Below are 21,834 nucleotides of genomic sequence, written 5' to 3'. Positions count from 1 at the left end.
ATCTGTTGCCAATCTTCCTCTTTTTCTTTTCTCCTCCCCAAAGCCCCAGTGCATGGTTATATATCCTAGTTGTAAGCCCTTCTAGTTTTTCTATGTGAGCCACCACCACAGAATGGCAACTGACAGATGGGTGGTGTGGTTCCATGACCAGAACCTGGGCTGCCGAAGAGGTGAGAGCACCAAACTTTAACCACTAGGCTATAAGGGCTGGCTCTCTTGAGGCTTTTTAAAGTATGGCCTCTATTTGTTAAAAAGCAATAGTATAACTAATTTCCATAAAATATCAGTACAAAAAAAATCACCTCCCCTTGACAGATTAATGACTTTTTATAAATACTTAAGCACAGTGTATTGCTATTTTTTTCAGTGAGCCACTATTACTTATTCTTTCCTAATCCCTATGAACCTCACAAATCCATTCCATCATGATCTGTCCCAATGCAAAATAAAAATGCCATTCCTAGTATTAGCTAGTATACTAGCGTTCAAGTACTAGTGTACTTGCGATTGGACCACTTATCCATTTAAATGATTTATATGTTTTTTTCTTTTGCTATTGCTGATCAAACGTATACTCAAGGACAGAAAAGCCATGAGACTTCATGTGATCTAACCTTCCTTTTTCTCTCTAGTAAATGAACTAACATTGTAACCCAATGGCTCTATCTGTATCCACATGTTTGAATGATACACACTAAATTGTTCGTAGTGGTGCCCATGAGGAAGAAGTACTGTGGGAGAACCAGTATGAAAAAGGAGTATCACTTTTACTCTGTATACTTTGATATTGTTAGAACAATTTTTTATAGTTAAAATATTTTCATGTATTACCTGTGCAATAATGACCATATCTAATGGAATGTTAATAAAGATAATTGTTTAATTTTTATTTAATGTAAATTTTATTTTTATTTAATGTTAATTTGTTTAACATAGTTAAATAAAAATAATTACATGTTTTACTGCCATTCTTTTGATAATGGTGTTTTACGTTGAGAATCCAATTTTTTTACAGAATTTAAATAGCATTGACAGAGAGGAGTGAGACAAAGAAACAATTCTATGAGAATATTCTCTGTGAAGTGTGAAGGACAGTGATATAAACAAAGTTCCCACATCTAAAGCCAAGAAAATCTTCTCTGGGTGATAATAACAATGCACGAGAGCAGTGAATGCCTAACAGGAGTGACACAGGGAGTTGGGCAACCAAGACTGTAATCATGACTTCTACAATTAGATTCAGTTCTCAAAAGATTTATTGAATGGCCACATTATGCATTTGGAACACAGAGATGAATAAAATATGGTCCTTTAATACCAAATTGGTAGGCTGATCTCTCCTCAAGCAACTCCAGTGCTATATTCTACTCCCAGGGGTAAGGTTATTAGCACACAAAGGAGGGAGTAATTAATTCTGCCCTGGGAGAGGTGAGGCATGGTGGTTAGGGAAGGTTTTCAGAGCAGGTAGGGCTTTATACTGGGCTTAAAGGACAGACAGAATTTCTCCAGGCAGAAAAGACAGTCGGTGAGTTCATTTCTTGGGAGTAGAGGAGGATGAACCTGAAGGCTATGGCACAAACAGAGGCACCCAGGCACTAGGTGTGGTCATGCAGTGACCAGCCTCAGAAGTGGAGTGGGCTGAGGGAAGATGCTGAATTAGTGAGAAGCAGCAGGATAGGAATCACAAAGGTGACTGAGGGCTGAGTTCAGTCTTGGTAGCATCGCAGCCTAGATAACTCTGATGGCCCTCCACTATTATACTACCAACTCCTTAATACATTTCAAAAAGCCTGCTTTTTGAAGAATTGCTCAGCTCACCAGAAATCAAGAGAAATAGCCCAAGGCCAACTTATTCAAGTGACTGGGAGGAGGATGAAGGAGGAAGAGAAGGCTGGTAAGGGAACTGGCCAGCGCGGTGACCTTGGGGAAGTCACCGGCTTCTTTATAGCTCGTTTTCCTCACATGTGCAATGAGGCCGTCGGGAAGGAGATCTCTAAGACCCCAGCTCTACTATTCTGTCTGACAGTGGAGTGCCTCTCCTCCCAAACCCTTCAACACAAACGACTGCGGTGACCTCTCAGACGGCTGGGAGGCAGCCAGGACCCTTTTCTATTCTTCCTGTCCTCTGGAAATTTAGAGCCTAAGAAATTATTCAGGACTTTTACATTTACAGGTAAAGATATAATATCAAGAATATTCATCTGGCCAAAAGCAGCACGGAAAAAACAACTGTCATTTCATTTAAAAAAATCCTAAATTCACCTCATATAAAATGAATAATGTAAACAGTGACTCTCAGGAAAAAAAAATCAGTTACTCAGGAGAATGTTTATCTCTAGCCCATCAATAATCTTATTAGCAGAATTTCTAGCACAGGTATAGAAAAGTGCCCAATAAATGTTATTTATGAAAATGATAATGTATTCATTTCAATGAACAATCTGTGCATTTTAACAGGCTTATAATTATGTAAGAGTGAGTGCGAGGTTAGGAAGTCACCTTTAATATAGACTTTTATTTCAAAGAAACAATTTCCAGTATTGTGGGAAAACAGTGATCTAAAATTTTTTTTACATAAAATACATTATTTGAATAAAGCGTTCATTTGGTTATGCTTATTTTATTTCAAATAAATTATTTGTAGCTTTTAAAGGAGCTGTTGAGAAGTTCCGTTTCAATAGGGAGACTACTGTTGTCTTTCTTTGGGCTACCAATGTTAGCTTTGTCCCAGAGAAGAGGATTTATGAACTTTTGTACATGTTAAGTCAATGAGAAAAAACACATTCACTTTTCAGCAGTAGCTATGAAAATCTAATTTAAAACATTTGTATGTAATTTATTGGAAGAAAATAGGAAGTAAGGAAGGAGGGAGATAAGGAGGGAAGAAAGGAGACATAGAAAGAAGGAAGGAAGAAAAGAAAGGGAGGAAGGGAGGGGAAATCGATAATGAGGAGGAAAAAATTAAAACTTTCATTAGATAAATACATTCACAAGAGCTATGGGGAAAAATTTATCCCTGCATCTTTCTCACTCATCAGGCGTGAAGAAATGTCATTAAGACTATGTTATCACTTTTATTGTACCACTTTTTAAATTTATCCCATGCTTAAGTCCCTGCTGGGGGGAAATATACATCCTCATACAGGGTTTTGAAAAATCACTCTGGAAGGAAATCTGTGAAAATCTATATAGTGTAATGGAAGAATGTGATTCAATAATTGTTTGTCTTACCTACCCCATAGATAACATTCAGGGAAATTTAAATCATCAGTTTCCATTATTATAGGTAAAAACACTAATTTTCTTTTGGAGCTAAGTAATGCATTTCTTTATAGTGAAATTGGCTTCTCTGGATGACAGTAATCCATGCCCAGTCTTTCCCATGGGAAGACTTAACAAACATGGTTAAACACCGAGGGAGAAAACAACCTTACCTGAAATACATTTAGGTGTCTCAGTTCAACCCCCTTTATTTTGCCACTTCACTGACTGACATGCAGCATCGTGCTTTGGTGCTAGTACATTTCTATATACCTCTCAAGAAATATCCATTGACTAAATGATTAACTTACTGGACTCGCCCTTTCATAGCTGAGAAAATACATCAAGAGCTCCAGAATACAAAGATAAGTCTTTTTTTTTCCTCCCCTCCTATTTTAATCCACGTCGGGAATTATGGAAGAAAGAAAGCTTTATGTGCTATATCTAAATAGAAATCTCAGACAAGGGGTAGGGATTGAAATGAAGACTATATACTGTAAAATTCTTAACGCGTTACTAAACGGCTTGCCGTCAAAGAACTAGGAGGTTCCAGAACTGTGCTTTGCTAAATACAACTGAAACTGAACTCAGGAACAGGATTATGCACAAATCATAAGGTCATCAGTGAAACACAGCTAGTTTTATATACAAATAGGAAATAAAAAAGCATGGGTTGGTTAGAGCCACAGTGCATCAGATTAAACACAGGAATGTTAAGCAGAGAAGTGATTCTCTCCAAAGCAGCGACTGTCAATACAATTAATCATATGTGCTGATCACCTTTCTATACCTGAGTTGACTTGTTATTTAAACCTCATTGATTTTTTAACATATTATACTTTTACATCAAATTCTTCTAAAACATAGCTGGAAGCCCTTTGCAGGAAAAATTGTCTTTTAAAAATATCTTCTTATAATGTCTTGCACTAGGTTAGTGTTCAATAAATATTGGTCGATTTGGATAATAAACTAAAACAAAAACTGATTGTAATTTGAGCAATTCAGTTTAATTTTTTTTTCTACTTGCAGAGGTAACACATGGTCAATGAAGAAAAATCTGAAAAACAGGGAAGAGCTAAAGGAAAGTTTAAAAGTCATCACAAATCCTAAACACCTTTCCCTACTCCCCTTCTGCCCCCAGAAATAGATGAAAGTTCTTATAGCCTTTTTGCTATGTTGATTTGTAACCAAAAAATGGTATAAAGCTATACATAAAGTTCAATAGCCCACAATTTTTACTTAATGTATATCATGAGCTTTTCCCATGTCAATAAATAATCTTCTACAACATGACTTTTGTGCCAGTAAAGTATTCCATTGTATTGGAGCACCATAATTACTTTATCAAAATCCTACTGTTTCTTATTTTCTTCCTACTGTGAATATCCATGTTCATATCACATCAAATACACATAGCAATTAATAGTTAATCAAATAACTGAGTGAGCTCTCATAATAGAGGATGTTTGATTAAAAGAGACAAAGAATGGAGTTAAGTGGGTTTGTACAATCATGTATTGCATATTTTACATTTTCATATAAAAAAATTACTAATCTCTTGAGTTCTGAAATGTGACTAAGAAATAAGATACCAAGATTTTACAGAAAAAAATATATGCCTTGATAAAGTGACTAATTTCTTTTTTTAGAGTAAAAATGATTATAGATAGTCAAATCCTTAAATCATTTAACAATGGAGCACACAAAAGGCTTAGCATTTCTTTTCTGCACCATTTACCATATCTCAGTGAGTTACTAAATGGAAATATGGGGAAGAATTCTTGCTAAGTTTAGGAAAGTTTGAGACAAGTCCATTCTAGATAAATTAAATAATTGCTTCATACATTGATACATGATCATTGGTCAATTGCAATCTTGACTTGTGTCACATGCAAAAATCTATGTGGCTTTTTAAAAAACTCAAAAATTCTAGATCATGGTTACACACTTATTTAATTAGAAAGTATGAGACCGAGACCATCTGTCACAGGTCAATAATCCGATCACCAAAACAAATGATGAAAAAAACTTAAAATATCTCTGAATACTCCATTTAAAAGAATCAGTTCATGAATGATTATTTCTAATCCTTTTTGCTGGATAGGCATCTTGGTAGCTGGCAACCATTTTTTTTAATCCAAAACCTTTTATAGGAAGTAAAATATCAGATTATTAATAAAGAAAGGCTTTGGGGGAAAGGATTATTCCTAAGATTATCAGCCTGTTATCCAATTTGATCCCTTGTACCCAAAGTAGCTTTATACCTTAAATATGGGGCCACAAATAAAAGAGTAATAAAAGAAAGTAGCAAGAGGAAAAGAAACAAAATGGATTTAGGCCACAGGACAGACAGATTCACAAAGAATCTAGGACTTCTGCACTGAAGAATTCACAATATTCTCAGAATTAAACATTTTAATCTAGCCAAGTGCAGTTATTGCTTAACAAAGACATAAAGACTACCCAAATTTTGAAGGATGATGGTTAGATAAAATATATTCAAGACGTGTCTAGGGCCACATCACTACCATCACCCTCACCCCCACCACCATCTTTACCCATTTACATCCATACCTATAACAAAGGAGTTTTCTGGTTGAAACCAAACACCCCAAGCAATTATTGAGCACTAGGGTGCTAGAACTCAAGAATGAATAAACACAGTCCTCAGCCTCAACAGTAACATCCTGAACGGAAAACGATTTGTAAAAAACAATAGTGGTTGCTCATAAATAACACATATTTAAATGCATATTTTTTGCCACCTTATAGAGTTAATCCATATTGTTATCTTTTCTCCCAACAAAACATGACTCTTCACACGTTTCTACTTGCCTTCATCCCCATGCTTCTGTGTTGTGATGGTCCGACAGCGTAAGAGTCCACTTGATATTCTTGGTCTTGATTTGATGTGAGGTCAAGCAGCAGGATATTGGGTTTTCCTCCAGGCTCGTTCAGCTGTACAAGCAGAGGCATGGCATAGCCAAGTTATTTGCCAAGTGAATATGAGGAAGGGAGAGGGGACAGGGAGTTGAGGGCTTTATGCAAGAAATGGTAAACACGCTGATCACAGAATTTAAGTTGGGTAAGGGGGCACATGGAATAGAGAAAAGGGTGGGATCAATGGATTGGAGAGTCTGGAAAGATTGAGGTATTGCTGGAGTTGTGCTACTTAAGGGAATGAACAGCAAGTATAGCGGGTGGTAAGGTCAAAGAGAGTGAGCTGCATGAAACTGAGATTATGGAGGGATTTTTAGGGACTGTTTATGACAAATTCTAGGGTATGATCATGGAGTAATGGCTGAGGTTGTAGGACAAGATAGAGGAAAGGCGTTCAAGAAACTGACGTGATTGAGTGTTGGAAATATCATGTACATATATCCCAAATCTTCAAAAATCAATAGAGGAAAAGTGCTGGAGAGAGTAACAGTGAGTCAGGAGCTAAAATCATAGAGAATTTAGGAGTGGCTCAGGCATAGGTAGAGGATCCCAACACTGAGGGTTAGTTAGTAACATCATTTAATGACATTAGACTCAAGCTGGGGAGAAGGGAGGGAAAATGGTCTGAAGAAAAAAAAGGCAAAGAAATCTACCCTGATTCCAGGTCTATAAATTTAAAGGGTGTGGTAGAGAAAACAGTGCCCACTTGAGAAGAAGGCAAGGGAAGAGCATCCTCAGAAGACAGCCAGGTCTTCTGTAGAGCAAGAAGGTGAAGGATACTTTCGGAAAAGAGATTGAAGATGTAGCAGATTTTGCTGAGGATGGATCTTGAGTTCCAGAAGGAAGACTGGAAGGGATTCAGGAGTTTGGTGAAGGATGTGTGGGCGATGGGGTTAGAAGTAGAAATGGGCAGATGGGAGAGGAGGGGCAGCCTGGAGCTTCTCACGGCGAGTGATATAAGCCTACAGATAAAAGGCATAATGAAGATAGTTCTGGCAGACAATGGGGTCATGGGAAGGCTGCAACTGTTAGGGGACGGGGAAAGAAGATATTCAGGATATTTAGGGCTTCTTCCAACCTCAGTAGTTAGAAATAAGGAAGCCAGAGAAGTGCCATCTCAGAGGTTTCTTGACACCTGTTGGTGAGGGTGTGTGACCCCAGGAGTCTGATGCTCAATGTGTACTAGACACATTCTTCACCCCTGCTGGTAAGGGACTGCTCATGGCAATTTAATTGGTTATGTCCTCTGGATAGGACAATTTCTTAGAACCTAAGTAAACATAAAGTGAATACATACTTTGACCCAAAAATTTTAGGAATTTTCCTGCAAAATACTCTCATGCGGCAATTAGAAACAAATTAAATGATGGATGGTTAAATAAATTATAGTGTATTTATATTATAAAATAAGGTAGATAGATTGTTAAGCAAAATTAGAAATTGCAGAACAGTAAGTATAGTATAATTTCATTTATATATTTTTAAAAGCAACATAAAAACCTATACTTGTACAGCATATATAGCAAACACTTTAAAGAACTTACAATGTGCGCGGCACTGTTCTGGGTGCTTTATGTATTAACTCAATCAGCTATGTACTATTATTATTATTGCTATTTTATGGATAAGGAAACCTAGACCCTGCGATGATAAGTAATTTCCCCAAGACCCCAACAATATTAAGGAGGAGAGCTTGAATTTTGCCCCAACAAAACAGCTTGGCTCCAAGGTCTGTGCTTTTAAATTGCCCATTGAATCAGTAGTATATAGAAAAACACCTGAAACATATGCCGGAAACTCTTAACCACAGTTCTTTCTGAAGAGGACAGTAGGATTGAAGGAGGTGGAAGGTGAAAAGGATTGTTAGTTCTTACTCTGAATACTACAAGTTTGTTTAGATTTTTAACAACTGGAATACATTCACTTGCGTAGTTTTGTTTTACTCCCTTAAAAAAAGGTTGCCATATGGTTCCAGTCTGCACTAAGGTTGTGTACAAGGGACAGTGGTCGCATTATTTAAAAGGGTAAAAGGATAGTGATTAACTTGCTTTGAGGAAGGAACTTCAAGGAGGAGGAGATTTTTGAGTCTTAAAGGATGAAGAGTTTGCCAGGCAGACATTCAGGGAAGACTATATAGTTGTCGCTCAGTGTGAATGTATTCTAGGCAGAAGGAATACAGATACAAAGTTCCAAAGGGAAGGTAGCAGGAGATAAGGCAGGAAAAGTAGACAAGGGACAGATTGCCAAAGGTCTTACGTGTTAAATAAAGGACATTATCTGGAGGTAATGGGGAGAGTGAAGCATTTTAAGCAGTGGAGATCTCACTATTCTGGGCATACAGGGTTAATTCAGGTTTTCTAGCACATCATCCTATCAATGTTCACTCCACATTAGACAGAAAGGAATAGTAGAAAAGAATAGCTGCTGTTGGTGATGATGATGATTTGAGATTCTGGGAGGTAAAGTATGTGGATTCTGATCATGACTGTCTCATATGATACATCAGTCTTACGTTTTCTGTATTTAAGATCATTTCATTCATAGCCACATTAATATCTTGGGATTTTTAATTTCTTTAAGTATGGGCGATTTTTTTCCTGCTTTGTACTCAATTTTATATTTTGCATTTATATAAAAGTAGGTTCTGGAAGCAGATCTGAACTCATGAATAAGATCTTCTTATATGTTCTCCCCAAAAAGTCATTCTAATTAAATTATTCCATTTTTTCCCTGGACCAGTGCTGATATGTAAATCCTTAATGCACTTTTGTTGCTCATTATGAGCTCTTATTATTCCTCCTGAAATCAGTTCATTTGTGGATATTGGGCTTTTGCCAAATTATCTCCAAAGGTGTCTTTGTTGATGTTTTAATGTATTTGGCTGTGGTACACATGATATTTCTCGCCAAGGATGAGCTGATTATTTTTAAATAAGGTATTGTTGGTGGCGTAGGCCCTTCAATGCATTTTTGGTAAAAATCCACCTGTGATTCCCTTAGCTGACTTTACATGAAAATTGAAGCCATTTCTGGTTTGGGAGACTGCCATCTCCTTTGTGATGTGTGAGAAACCTCTCTCTCCTTTGGGATTTCAGAATTTTAAGCTGCTGGCTAAACAGTTGAGCAGGGAAAATATCCTCATAAGACAAACAAAACATTTTAAAGAAATGATTCCTTTTTGTTCTTCAGTAACCAAGACAAATGTATAACTTTTATGGGAAATGCTTTTGTGGGCAGGAATTGTTTGTTTGATACAGAGACCAACTCTTTCATTACTGTGCCCGGGCTCTGCAGAAAGTAGCACCTTCACAGGGTGCCAACAGGGTCCCTTGGACAAAGCTCCCTTTCCAGGATAAATCAAATTTAAACCAAGATTTAAATAATATTTTAGACTATTCTCCTGTTTTGTAGTCAAGCCTAAATCTACTATATGCAAAAATCTATAACCTATCTTTTTTTTGGTTTACAATAATGTAGATCCTTATTAATTGCTCTCCATTCCCATCTCCAGTTCACAATTATAACAGAAGTTCTGACTGGGTTATATTCCAGGCTTGAATTTAAAAAGCCCAAACTTCCAATGAGGACTCAGTTGTCTATTGAATTTGATTTGTACATGTCCACTTGGAGTTTTCCAGTCCTTATAGATACAAATGGTGTTGGACATCAGTGTTTTCCAGGAACTCTCATGGATATCACTTAAGTCCCCCTTTGATATTTATTCCATCACTAAGAGATGCAAGCACCTTCCTTATGAGGGGAGTTACTCACAGATTTGACTCATTGATTACGACGTAAGCCACACCATCAATGTTTCTCCCCCAGCATCTAAGCCTCTTCTAAGAAAAAATAATTAAACATTAAAAAAGAATCCATAGAGGCAAGTGGATCATGTTTTTAAAAACTGTTTAGTTTTTAAAAACTGTTTACACAACAAAGACATTAACGTATATGCATGAACATTTAGCTGGGATAGTGCATAGGGATTCCAATATTATAAGGTGATCAAACTAGATGTCCTTTAACATGTTTCCAATCCATATAGTTCATGATTTTCTATGCAGTATAATCTTCTCCTTTTCCTTCACCCCTAAAATCCTTAAAGATATTATAATTATTATACATTATACATTATAATGATTAAGCAGTTCCCCCTTATCTTCAGAGGACATGTTCTAAGACCCCCAGTGGAGGCCTGAAACCAAGGTTAGTATTGAACCCTATATATACTACGATTTTCCTATACATACACATTTGAGGTGCGACAGCAAATCTAGCAGGAATTTCTCTTTCCTTCTTCACAATTTCATGGATAGAAGATTCATTCTTAGGATAAGTCTTAGCAACGTCAGCATATGATTATTTTTCTTTCCTAATTAAGTCGAGAACTTTCACCTTTTTACTTAAAGGAAGCACCTTATGGCTTCCTTTGGCATATCCAAATTGCCAGCATCACTACTCTTGCATTTTGGGGCCATTATTAAGTAAAATAAGGGTTACTTGAACACAAGCACTGTGATACCCTGACAGTCAATCTAATAACCAAGATGGCTACTAAGTGACTAACAGGTGGGTAGCATATACAGCGTGGATCTGCTGGACAAAGGGATGATTCACGTCCCAGGTGGGATGGAGCAGGATGGCGGGAGATTTCATCACGCTACGCAGAACGGTGTGCAATTTAAAACTAATGAATTGTTTATCTCTGGAATTTTCCATTTAATATTTTTGGACTGCAGTTGACTCTGGGTAACTGAAACTTCAGAAAGTGAAACCTCAGATAAGGGGGGATCACTCTAACATTAAATCAAAAGTATTAATAATTGAATTACACACTTTTAGGTTGCTATGAAAATATCTTGTAATGTAAATTCTTAATGAAAATTTGCATTAAAATGAGCCACTGAGCCTCTTGTATATGTGGAAATTCTGTACATTTTCAAGACAATTTTTTCCAGGTGCATATAGGGAAAAGCAGAGAACTTTATGAGTCTTCTCTCCAGTTCTCTTTCCTTTTACCCTCTCTTAACACTTTTGCCTAAAGCTAAGAGTTACAGGATAAAGGAGTTACATTTGAAGATTAGAGACAGCTAAGGGTTGGGGGTGGGGGGGATAGGAAGGGCATGGCTTAAAGCAATGGGGAAACACTCTTCTTTACATATCTAGAGTGTAAAGTGAGGCCCACTTTCCCCTCCTTAAATCCATGCCTGGTCAGACTTGGGGTGTCAGCAAGTCAAGTCTCTTTATCTGTTGGTGGTCAGTAGATACATGTGCTTTTAAACCAAACAAAGCAAGGTAAACTGGTAATGTGGAGACTCGCAGTCTTATCCTAATGCTATTACTGAACAATTCAGATCTTAGAATCAGATTGCATTTGCGACCTGTAAGAAATGAACGTGTAGCACAGAATAAATTTGACATTAAAGGGCTATATGAGCAGAAAAAGGAAAGAAAATTACACAACTTTTTATTATCATTTTTAATATGTCCTAAAGATTTACTCTGCATAGGAATAATATAAATAAAAAAACTATCTTAGCTCATTTCATTAAAGGTGAAAATGCTCTGAGTGGAAAGACTGATCTCCTCTATTTTCTCAAACTCCCTTTCTGACAGGTGACTTATATGACACACTTCTGCCAATTTCCCGTTTGAAAGTACTCAGTACTTTTTTCCTCCCTCAAGGAAGAACAAATACAGCTTTGAGGAACATGTCTTTAAATTGGTTTTGGAAGAGGGTGGGCAGGGATCTTAGAGATCAAGATCAAGCAGAATTTTTCTTACGTTGCTGGGCAGATTTGATCTCTATAGGTTCATGTGGACAAAGGTCAAGGAAATGAAAGCTAAACATTCACCCTCTCTTTTCCTCAAGTCTCCAAACTCAACAGAATTCTAAGCCTCAAGTAGCAGTGTCAGCGTCAAGTCACTCCTTAGATTGTCAACACAAAACTGTATGCGCTCATCAAGTCTGTATCTTAGTGAACAGAGAGCATTGATTTCCTTTGGTACTGATTTCACATAAAAAGCCGTTATTAGCAAGTATGTAAAAGAGTACTCGGTCATAGAAAAGTTAATTAATAATGTATTTAATCCCATGGGAAAGTTACTACAACCTCTTTAAGAACCTAATTTACTCTTGGAGACTTCTGTTCTGAGAGTTGTGAATTTTTTCATTTGCAAAATGTAATAATTGTCAACAACTATGAAGGGTCTGAGATTTTACACTATTTGCAAGCTAACAATAGTCAGTCACGGTTTCATGGATGCTGGCAGAAGGCATAAAACTCCTGGACTAGAGACAAAGGACAGTTTATTACTCACAGCAATAGTAGTAGCCAGAGTGTCAGCATTTGTGCCAGTTCTCTGAGTCCCAAGTCCCACAGAGGGACATGAAGAGGACCAGATGATACCCGCACATGCAGTGGGTGGCATTACAAGAGAGGTACCCCAAGCTTAGGTAACTGAATCTTTTATAATGATCAGTAAGCCTGTCTAAACTTTGCCCCAGGGGGAGCATTATCTTTATTATACTGAACAGTAAACAAATATGCTCTTTGCTCCAGAAAGGGACACTATCTCTGTTTTCCAAGGCTGTTGGCCATACAAACACTCTTGAAAAGATATTCCAGAACAAAGGCAGCCATTGCCTCTGCTTGCAAGATGTATAGAAGTGTAAGGGACTCATGGAGAACTGGCTTCCAACACTAATAAATTTCTGTCTCTCTCTTCTCAAGATTAAGACCATATATAAAGCCCCTAGCTCTGCCTCTTGGCCTACTTTCCACTCTCTCTTCAAAACTGGGAGTCTTTCTTGACAATGCTATGAGCAGAGGCTGATGGGGAATTTGGGGGGCAAATTTAAATCATTTGGGAATTGTAACTTTAATAGCAGGGAAAATGGAAGTTAGGAACTCTTTAGGAAAGTTCCCCCCAGGCCTGCTTGCTATTTGGCAGCTCCCCCACCCCACCCCTCCGCCCCACAAAAAGCACCTTCCTTTCACTTCACTTTAATACACAGCTAGTATTCCACTAAATGGATACTCATTGCAGTTTCTGAAAAATGTAAAGCTCTTGGAGCATTAAGGACTCTTAGGTATTCACACACATTAGTGTGAATTAATGTAAGACTGCGATATTGTGATTTGTAAGAAACATACAGTTGGTCATTCAGATGACCAACTATATGTTTTTCATATATATTTGGTCTTTGTCCATGGTTCCTGGCTCACAGCTCCCAAAACCCTTGGAATTTCCTAAAATAACGTTACTTTTGTTATGTTAATGAGGTTACTTTTGGAAAGCACCTAAGGATGGCAGCTGGTTGCCAGTGGAGTCAATCATGTGATTAGAGGGTTGGAACTTTCAGTCCCACCCCCTGACCTCCAGGGAGGTGAGGGGGCTGGAGGTTGAGTTTCATTCCCAATGGGTAATGATTTAATCAATCAAGCGTATGTAAGGAAGCCTCCATAAAAACCCAAAAGGATTGGGTTAGGAGAGCTTCTGGGATGGTGAACACAAGGAGATTGAGGGAGAGAGGCACACCTGGAGAGAACGTGGAAGCTCTGTGCCCTTTGCTCATACCTTGCCCGATGCATCTCTTTCTGTTCCCGAATTATATCCTTTTATAATAAACAAGTAATCTAATAAGTAAAATATTTCTCTCAGTTCTGTGAGCTGCTCTAGCAAATTAATCAAACCCAAGAAGGGGGTCTTGGGAACCTCTGATTTATAGCCAGTTGGTCAGAAGTACAGATAACAACCTGGGCTTGTAACTGGCATCTGAAGTGTGTGTGTGTTGGGGGCAGTCTTGTAAGACTGAACCCTTAACCTGCAGAATCCTGTGCTGTCTCTGAGTAGACAGTGTCGGAATTGAGGCGAATTCTCAGACATCCTGCTGGTGTCTGAGGATTGCTTGCTATTGTGTGAGAAGCCTCCCCACATACACTTTTGAATTGAGTCCAGGAACACAAAAGAAAGACACCTCCGCTTTAACAGCTAGCTGAGATTGGCTGCCCTGAATGAATAGCAATTTTGACTGGCAGGGGACAGAAGGGTAATTGTGAAGGCTGGGCACTTTTGGGAGATAGCAGGCCAGAGAGAGAACATCATGAGATGGGAGTCCATAGGGGCCAGGGAAGACAGGCACTGTAAGGTAGGAAAAGATGTGGGAGAAAGAGTAGGAAGATGCCAAAGAGAAATTGTACCCATTTTCTGATTTTACTTGAAGCTGGCACTGCGCCCAAGCAGAGGAAGAACATTCTTATTTTCCTTCTCCTCACTCCTGGATCTTCAATCCAAAAGTATTTATCAAGTGAGCATCTGCTGTTGCAACTGCCTTTGCTACTATTACTGCTATTGCTTAAACACTTGCTCTGTTTCCAGCCTTATGCTTACACTGATGTGACAAGGTCAGATAGGACATTGTCCCTGCCCCCAACAGAGCTTACTGTCCAGTGGGGGAGACAGACAAGTAAGTCAACAGTTACACAATCTAGTAATTGCTATTTACCAAATACAATTATACAATTTAGTAAATGCCATTATAGAGGGGCATCTAAATCACACAGGGTAGGCCTTGCTTTAGGACCCTAACTTCAGACTTTTATTGTTAGTTCTACAGTTCACAATAATGAGCTAACAGTAGCTAATTCTTACACAGTACCTATTATGTGCCAGGCACAGTTTTATGTGCAATTAACACTGGGAATCTTTATAATAGCCCTATGAAACAGGTATTATGATTGTATATTCATTTTACATGGGAAGAAACTGAGGCTCAGAGAGGTTAAGTAGCTTCCCCAAAGTCACAGAAGTAGTAAGTAGCAGAGGTGGGATTTGATTTCAGGCCTCTGGCCCAGAATATATGTTCTTAGATACCTCCCTATACTGTCACTGAAACAAGTTTAAGCTAACCAGGCATTTGTGAGCTGTCCAGAAAATATAACCATGCTTGCAACTTATTTCTATGATAAAGTAAATTTTGAGTTCCAAACTTGTGACTCAGGGAGAAATTTTGAAAACAAATGTTTCAAGGTAGGGAAGCACCTGAGGCCTCCTGGGCCTATTGGAGAACTGCGAGCATTAGTGATAGACCATTTGTCTGACACGGTAAATTCCGTGTAAAAGGCCCAGAATACTAATTACCACATCATAAGTTCTGGGATCCTCCTTTTTCAGGTTCAATTGTTCTGATATGCAACATTTCCCATCTTATCAGTTTATGCTGCCAAGAAAATTAGTGACTTAAGTTCACTTTAAAAAGCAAAGAGTCAAGAGAATGAGAAGACAAGCCACAGACTAGAGAAAATATTTGCAAAAGACACATCTGATAAAGGTCCGTTATCCAAAATGTACAAAGAACTCTTAAAATTCAACAATAAGAAAACAAACAACCAGATTAAAAGTGGGCCAAAGATCTTAACAGACACTTCACCAAGAAAGATATACAGATGGCAAATAAGCATATGAAAAGTTGCTCCACATCATACCTCATCAGGGAAACGCAAATTAAAATAACGAGATACCACAACACACCTAGTAGAATGGCCAAAATCCAGAACACTGACAACACCAAATGCTGGCAAGGACATGGAGCAAGAGGAACTCTCATTCATTGTTGGCAGGAATGCAAAGTAGTGCAGCCATTTTGAAAAACAGTGTGGAGGTTTCTTATAAAACTCAACATACTTTTACCATACCCAGAAATTGCACTCCTTGGTATTTACCCACAGGACTTGAAACATTATGCTGCACAAAAACCTGCACACAGATGTTTATAGCAGCTTTATTCATAACTGCCAAAACTTAGAAACAACCAAGATGTTCTTCAGTAGGTGAATGGATAAACAAACTGTGGTCCATCCAGACAATGGAATATTACTCAGTGCTAAAAACAAATGAGCTACTAAGCCATGAAAGGACATGGAGGAAACTTAAAAACATATCACTAAGTAAAAAAGCCAATCTGAAAAGGCTACATACTGTATGATTCCAACTATATAATATTCTGGAAAAGGCAAACTATAGAGATGATAAAAAGATCAGTGGTTGCTAGGGGTTAGGGAGGAGGGAGGGATGAGTAGGTGGAGCACGAAGGATTTTCAGGGCAGTGAGACTACTCTGTATGGTGGATACAGGTCATTACAAATTTGTCCAAACCCATAGAATGCACAACACTTACAGTGAACTGTAATGCAAACTATGGACTTTGGGAGATAATGATGTGTCAATGTAGCTTCATCAGTCATAGCAAAGGTACCACTCTGGTGGGAGATGTTGATAATGGAGGAGGCTATGCATGTGTCGAGCAGATGGTATATGGGAAATCTCTGTACCTCCACTCAATTTTTCTGTAAATCTAAAACTGCTCTAAAAATAAAATCTATTTTTTTTTAAAAAAAAAGCAAAGCAAAAGCCATTTATAAGAGAACTTCTATTCTTAAGGAGGAAAAAAAAAGTGCAGTCTGGAACATTATACCTGTTCCCGTGCTCTGGATCCCTTGAGAAAATTGCCAAGTCTAACCTTGAGCCCGGGTGCAAGAATTACTGCTCAACAGTGCCTTCTTATTAGGTGTGTTACAGACAGCCCTGGAGAAAGCGAGAGAGGAGACAGACAGAGAACAGGAGCCTTCCACAGCGCGTGAGACAGATTTTAAAGAAGGTACAGCATTTTCTTAGCGATTTAGGAGGAAATCTGGAGACCATCTTCTGCTACAAGGTTAAAAAAAAGTCGTTTTTATTTTATTTGAACTTATGAAAGTTATGCTTCCACTTACACCTCAGTGGCCACTTCTACTTGAAAATAACCTGCCTCAATAGTAGGATTTTCTGAATATTGATTTTTTCCCCCCAAAGGAGTAATGGACTTGGAATGGACGTTAGGCAAACACTTGCGTACACAGACAGCCAACAACATATACACAGTGATAGATCCTCTTCTACAAAAGAAGAAAACAAAAAGGAGAAAGCTGGCTTATGCCAGGGAGGTCCATATTTCCTCTCTTTTCTAGGAACCTGCTTTCTTTTAGATTTCCTCTGCTCTGGGTTTTCGTTAATCCCAGGGACACACTTCTTAAGAATATAAATGTTAGCAGACTCTGGATGGAACAGCTCCCTCAGTCCAGGAGAGTTAGTTTATGTTATGGCTGAATTGTCCCCCCTCCCCAATTCATATGGGGAAGTCCTAACCCCTGCCCGCCAGAAACTGACTGTATTTGGAGATAGGCCCTTTTCTTTTTTTTAAGAATTTATTTTTCCTTTTTTCTCCCCAAAGCCCCCCAGTACATAGTTGTGTATTTTTAATTGTGGGTCCTTCTAGTTGTGGCATGTGGGATGCCACCTCAGCATGGCTTGATCAGCGGTGCCACGTTCGCGCCCAGGATTCGAACCAGTGAAACCCTGGGCTGCCGAAGCACAGTGCTCGAACTTAACCCCTCGGCCACAGGGCCGACCCAGAGATAGGGCCTTTAAAGAGGTAAACAAACTAAAAATGAGTTCATGAGGGTGGGCCCTAAGCCAGTATGACCGGTGTCCTTACAAGAAGAGGAGATTAGGACAGAGACACAGAGGAAAGAGCACGTGAAGACACAGGGGGAAGACGGCCATCTACAAGTCAAGGAGAGAGGCCTCAGAAGAAAGCAACTCTGCCGACATCCTGATCTCAGACTTCCAGCCTCCAGAACTGTAGACAAATTTCTGTTGTTTAGCCCACTCGGTCTGTGATACTTTGTTATGGCAGCCCTCGCAAACTATTATGGTCTGTGAGACCAAACCCCGTGACTCCAGCATTCCCACAGTGCTTCCATCCAGAGCTTCTTAAGAGCAGTTGGTGAACTTGTTAATGCAATTATAAAGAACAAGAAGACCTCTGAATTCATTCAACAAACTTTTATTGAGCTTGTCCTGCACATCAGGTACTGAGTTAAATGGCAAAGACAAAAAGATGAACTCCTATGTAGCTCAAAGTAAATAAGACCCCAAACCATCCTCAAGGAATTCACAGTCTAAAGAGGAGACACATAAAGAGTTCATTTCAATACCATGTGACCAGTGGTAAGATTGTGGTATGTAGAGTGCCATGGGTAAGGACCAAGAGCTGTGGGAAGCTCCCCGAGACATAGGAGAGGTGTCAGATCAGAGGCCACGAACCCATGTCTTTAGGGAAAAGTAGAAGTGTGCCAGGTGAACGAGGGCTGAGAGACGTTTCAGCGGCAGGAATACCACGGACAAAGGCAGGGCAATGGGAAAGCATCTAGAATGTCAGGCTATGAGCGAGAGGTCAGATAACTGGAGTTAGGATGTGTTTGAGGGAGGCGGGGAGGAGAGACTGAAGAATTAGGGTCAGACCACGAAGGACCATGTATGCCAAATTTGGATTTTAACCTGAAAGCAGTGGGAAGCCACCAGAGATTTCTGCAGAGAAAATTCGTGATCAGACTTGTTCTGAGCATGGTCTCTCTAGTAGCGTGGAGAATGAAATGGTGTGGGGAGAGGCAGGTTACAGAAAGACCAGACCGCAGGGAGGACGACGGGGGCCTGAACTGAGGCAGTGGTGTTGGGGTGTGGACAGCTGTCCTGCTTTAGAGATAGCTCAGAGGTGGAATTGGAGGCGTCTCTAGACTTACACTGTGAGGATTTTAACGCTGCTACTGCTCTCTGTGCTAATACGGGAAAGGTGCTTCCAACCGTAAAGCACTAGACAATATTTACCTGTTTTCTCTGCATCAGGTGTATAAATAAATATCACTGCTTCCTTAAACATATAGACTTCTTATCAACATACTAGAACACAATATTTTATTTACCTTTTAAGAATTAAATTCAAAAGAGCTACATTTCCTTACTTGTGTTTTGTTTAAATTTGAGGAGAACTGCTCTTCAAAAAAAATACGGTGTAATTGGATACAGTTAAAAAAGAATATCTTATTTTATCTCCTCATAGCATGTCTGGTATTTTTGCGATTCTTCCAAGTTGGACTTGCTGGAAAGCTGCCTATTTGAGGCAATGGAAAGCCTTGGAAAATACACTCGCCTGGGTCGAATCTGAGTTTTCTCACTAGCTACCTACCTTGAGTAGTTTAATCACTCTCTCTAGGCCTCAGTTTTATTTCTAAAATGAGGGATAAATGCCTTAATCCCTAAGACTCCTTCTGACTAAAATTTCATGAGTCTTTTCTCCCAGAAAAAAATACTCCTCTTGAATTTCAAAATGCATTTTTGTTTTGCTGTTGTTTTAAAAAGGGGACTTTAAATTTTGCTAGAAAATATTTTTTGGAAAGTACATAAATCTTATGAGAGGTTTTTGAGATTCATTAAAACCGAAGCATCACTCACGTTCAAAGCACTACCATTCTTGGGGTGCAGAGGACTCAGAGAAAAGTACTTAAACCTCTGTAGGTTAAACCAAGTCTCAGAGCGAGCAACACAACGACCAGGTGATGCCTGTTGAAACGTGGAGTTGAACAGGGTAAATACGACGGCAGGAAAATTAACAACAAGCAGGACGATTTCCTTTTCCCTTTCTCAGGAAACTTGTATCTCTACGTGGAAGAGGGCTCCAGATCTCCGAAAGAGAAATGGGAGGGAAGTTTCCCAGATTTCCTTACTCCCTACCTGCTGGTCTGCCTCCCACTCCGGCTCTCTCTGATGAGGACTTGATTCCCCCCTCCTCTGTCTCCCTCCCTCTCTCCCTCCCTCCCTCCCTCTCACCCTGAGTAACGGTACAGTCCTAGCAAGTGATGCTGTCGGAGACAGGAGACGGGCACCGCGGAGGCATCGCCGCCGCCCGCAGGCGGGAGAGCCTCTCCCCGCGCCAGCGCCCCGCGCGGCCGCCGGCCTCCTCCTCGCAGCCCCAGCCGCGGCGGCTGCTCCCACGGGTTGATGGTGGGCGGCGGCGGCGGCTCGGCTCGGGTTCCCGCCTCTGACTGCTCGGTCGCGGGCCGCGCCGAGCTCTCCCCCGGCCTCCCAGCCCGGGGCTGCCCGGCGCTGCGGGCGCCGCGGGAGGAGGGGAAGGGGCGCCGCGGGGAGACCGCGCGCCAGGGGCGGCGGAAGCGGGCGGCCGGCTCCCCCGCGCGCGGACCGCAGCCGGCGCGATGTCCACCAAGGTCAAGAAGTGCAAGGAGCAAGCGAGGGTGACCTTCCCCGTGCCGGAGGAGGAGGACGAGGGCGAGGACGAGGGCGGGGAGCCGCAGCGCCGCCGGCGGGGCTGGAGGGGCGTCAACGGGGGGCTCGAGCCGCGCCCCGCGCCCTCGCAGCGAGAACCGCACGGCTACCGCCCGCCGCCCTTCTCGCCGGGACCCGACATGTGAGTACCCGGCCGGCGGCAGCCCGCGGCGGGGCGCTGGCCGGGGGCCGGGAAGGCGCGCCCCCGGGCTCCCCGCGACGTGCCCGGGACCCCCACGCCCCGCCCGGCACTGCAAGGCAGTTCGATTCCGGGCGACTTCGGGGGGAACAAACCTCGGCCGGGGGCTCGCCCCCTTGGTCCTACTCTGTAGAGGGAGTTGGGGGGCGCCGAAGGCGTGGCGGGGGCTCTGTCCCGACTCAATTGCGCGAAACAGCCCCGCGGACAGACACAACAGACGCCAGACGCGCTTCCCAGGGAGCTGACACTTCCTCTCCTACCACCGAGGACGCGTGGACTCTCCGTGGGCTGGGGACCCTTCGGAAAATGGACCCTGGGGTCCCCAAGCCCACCCGGGGAGGCCAAAGAAGTGGAAGGTGTGCATAGACCGAGGCGCGCTCTCCAACCCCGACCTCCTCCCCGGCGTCCCAGCGTCGAGCCACCCTGGGGACTTGGGTCCCCTCCGACGCAGGACAGGGCAGTGGGGAGAAGGGAGGAGACGGTGTGCGGTACAGAGTGTGGGTTGGAGGTTTCTCCGGTCGCCTTGTTCCCCGACGGCCCTTTCAAAGTTGGAGTCGAAGCCCCAGCGGGTCCGCCGGCGAGACAGCGGGCGCGGGGCGGCCGTGGGAACCGCTGTGGTGCTAACTTAGGCTGTAGTTCCCAGGCGGCGCAGGGCCAGCAGTTGTTTCTTTTTTAAAGGAAGGTAAAGGTCGGAGCTCTAGTGTGTGAGAAAGAGCAACTTTTCTTAATTTACAGATCTTGGAAACAGCCTTATTTAATCAGCTGCGAGATGCAGAGAGGATGAGAAAGAAGGTGATTAGTTTTAGGGTGCATGCCCTCTATTTCTCTTGTCACGTACCTTGGGCGTGCTGCAGGGTTTACTGGCATCTTTTAGGAAGAACGCACAAATGTAGGTAGAGAACTTGGGGTCAGACGTGGCGGGCGGCCCTGACCGCGAGGACCGGGAAGTGGTTCTCTGGGCAGGGACGGAGGTTCTGCAGCGCCCCCTGCTGCCCGCGAGCTGCCCACAGCCGGGGTCCGAGGCCTTCCGGGCGACCCCGGACTCTCACACCGCTGGGCTCGCTCGGAGGCGGCGCCTGGCCGGCCCCGGACTTGCCTCTAAGAAAGAGAAATCAGTGGCTGGGAGTAGATCGCTTAGGGAAGGGTTCTGATTTAAAATGAGCGACGCATCCTGATGTGGTTCAGTTATTGCTGAAGATTAGCCTGGAGAGGAAATGGCCCGGGAAATGGGCGGAAGGTATATCCTTTGGGATTAAAGCCTGCTCGCTGGCTTCC

At 41.5% G+C, this 21,834-nt stretch overlaps 1 protein-coding gene across 6 annotated transcripts in view; it reads left to right on the top strand.

Annotated features, from left to right (window-relative positions):
- The first annotated feature begins 20,149 nt into the window (after positions 1–20,149).
- The window catches only part of TRPC3 (transient receptor potential cation channel subfamily C member 3), a 69,555-nt gene continuing 67,870 nt past the window's right edge, over positions 20,150–21,834 (top strand). For all 6 annotated transcript variants that reach the window (XM_070504704.1, XM_044767284.2, XM_070504703.1 and 3 more), the window contains exon 1: positions 20,150–20,502. In XM_070504704.1, coding sequence (XP_070360805.1) covers positions 20,291–20,502 — 212 coding nt within the window. In that variant the 5' untranslated portion in view covers positions 20,150–20,290. The remainder of the gene's footprint in view (positions 20,503–21,834) is intronic.

The sequence above is a fragment of the Equus asinus genome, chromosome 3 (assembly GCF_041296235.1).
Source record: "Equus asinus isolate D_3611 breed Donkey chromosome 3, EquAss-T2T_v2, whole genome shotgun sequence".
In the NCBI taxonomy this organism is placed as follows: Eukaryota; Metazoa; Chordata; class Mammalia; order Perissodactyla; family Equidae; genus Equus; species Equus asinus.
The sequence above is the reverse complement of the archived record's forward strand: the minus strand, read 5'-3'. Positions and strand labels throughout refer to the sequence as shown.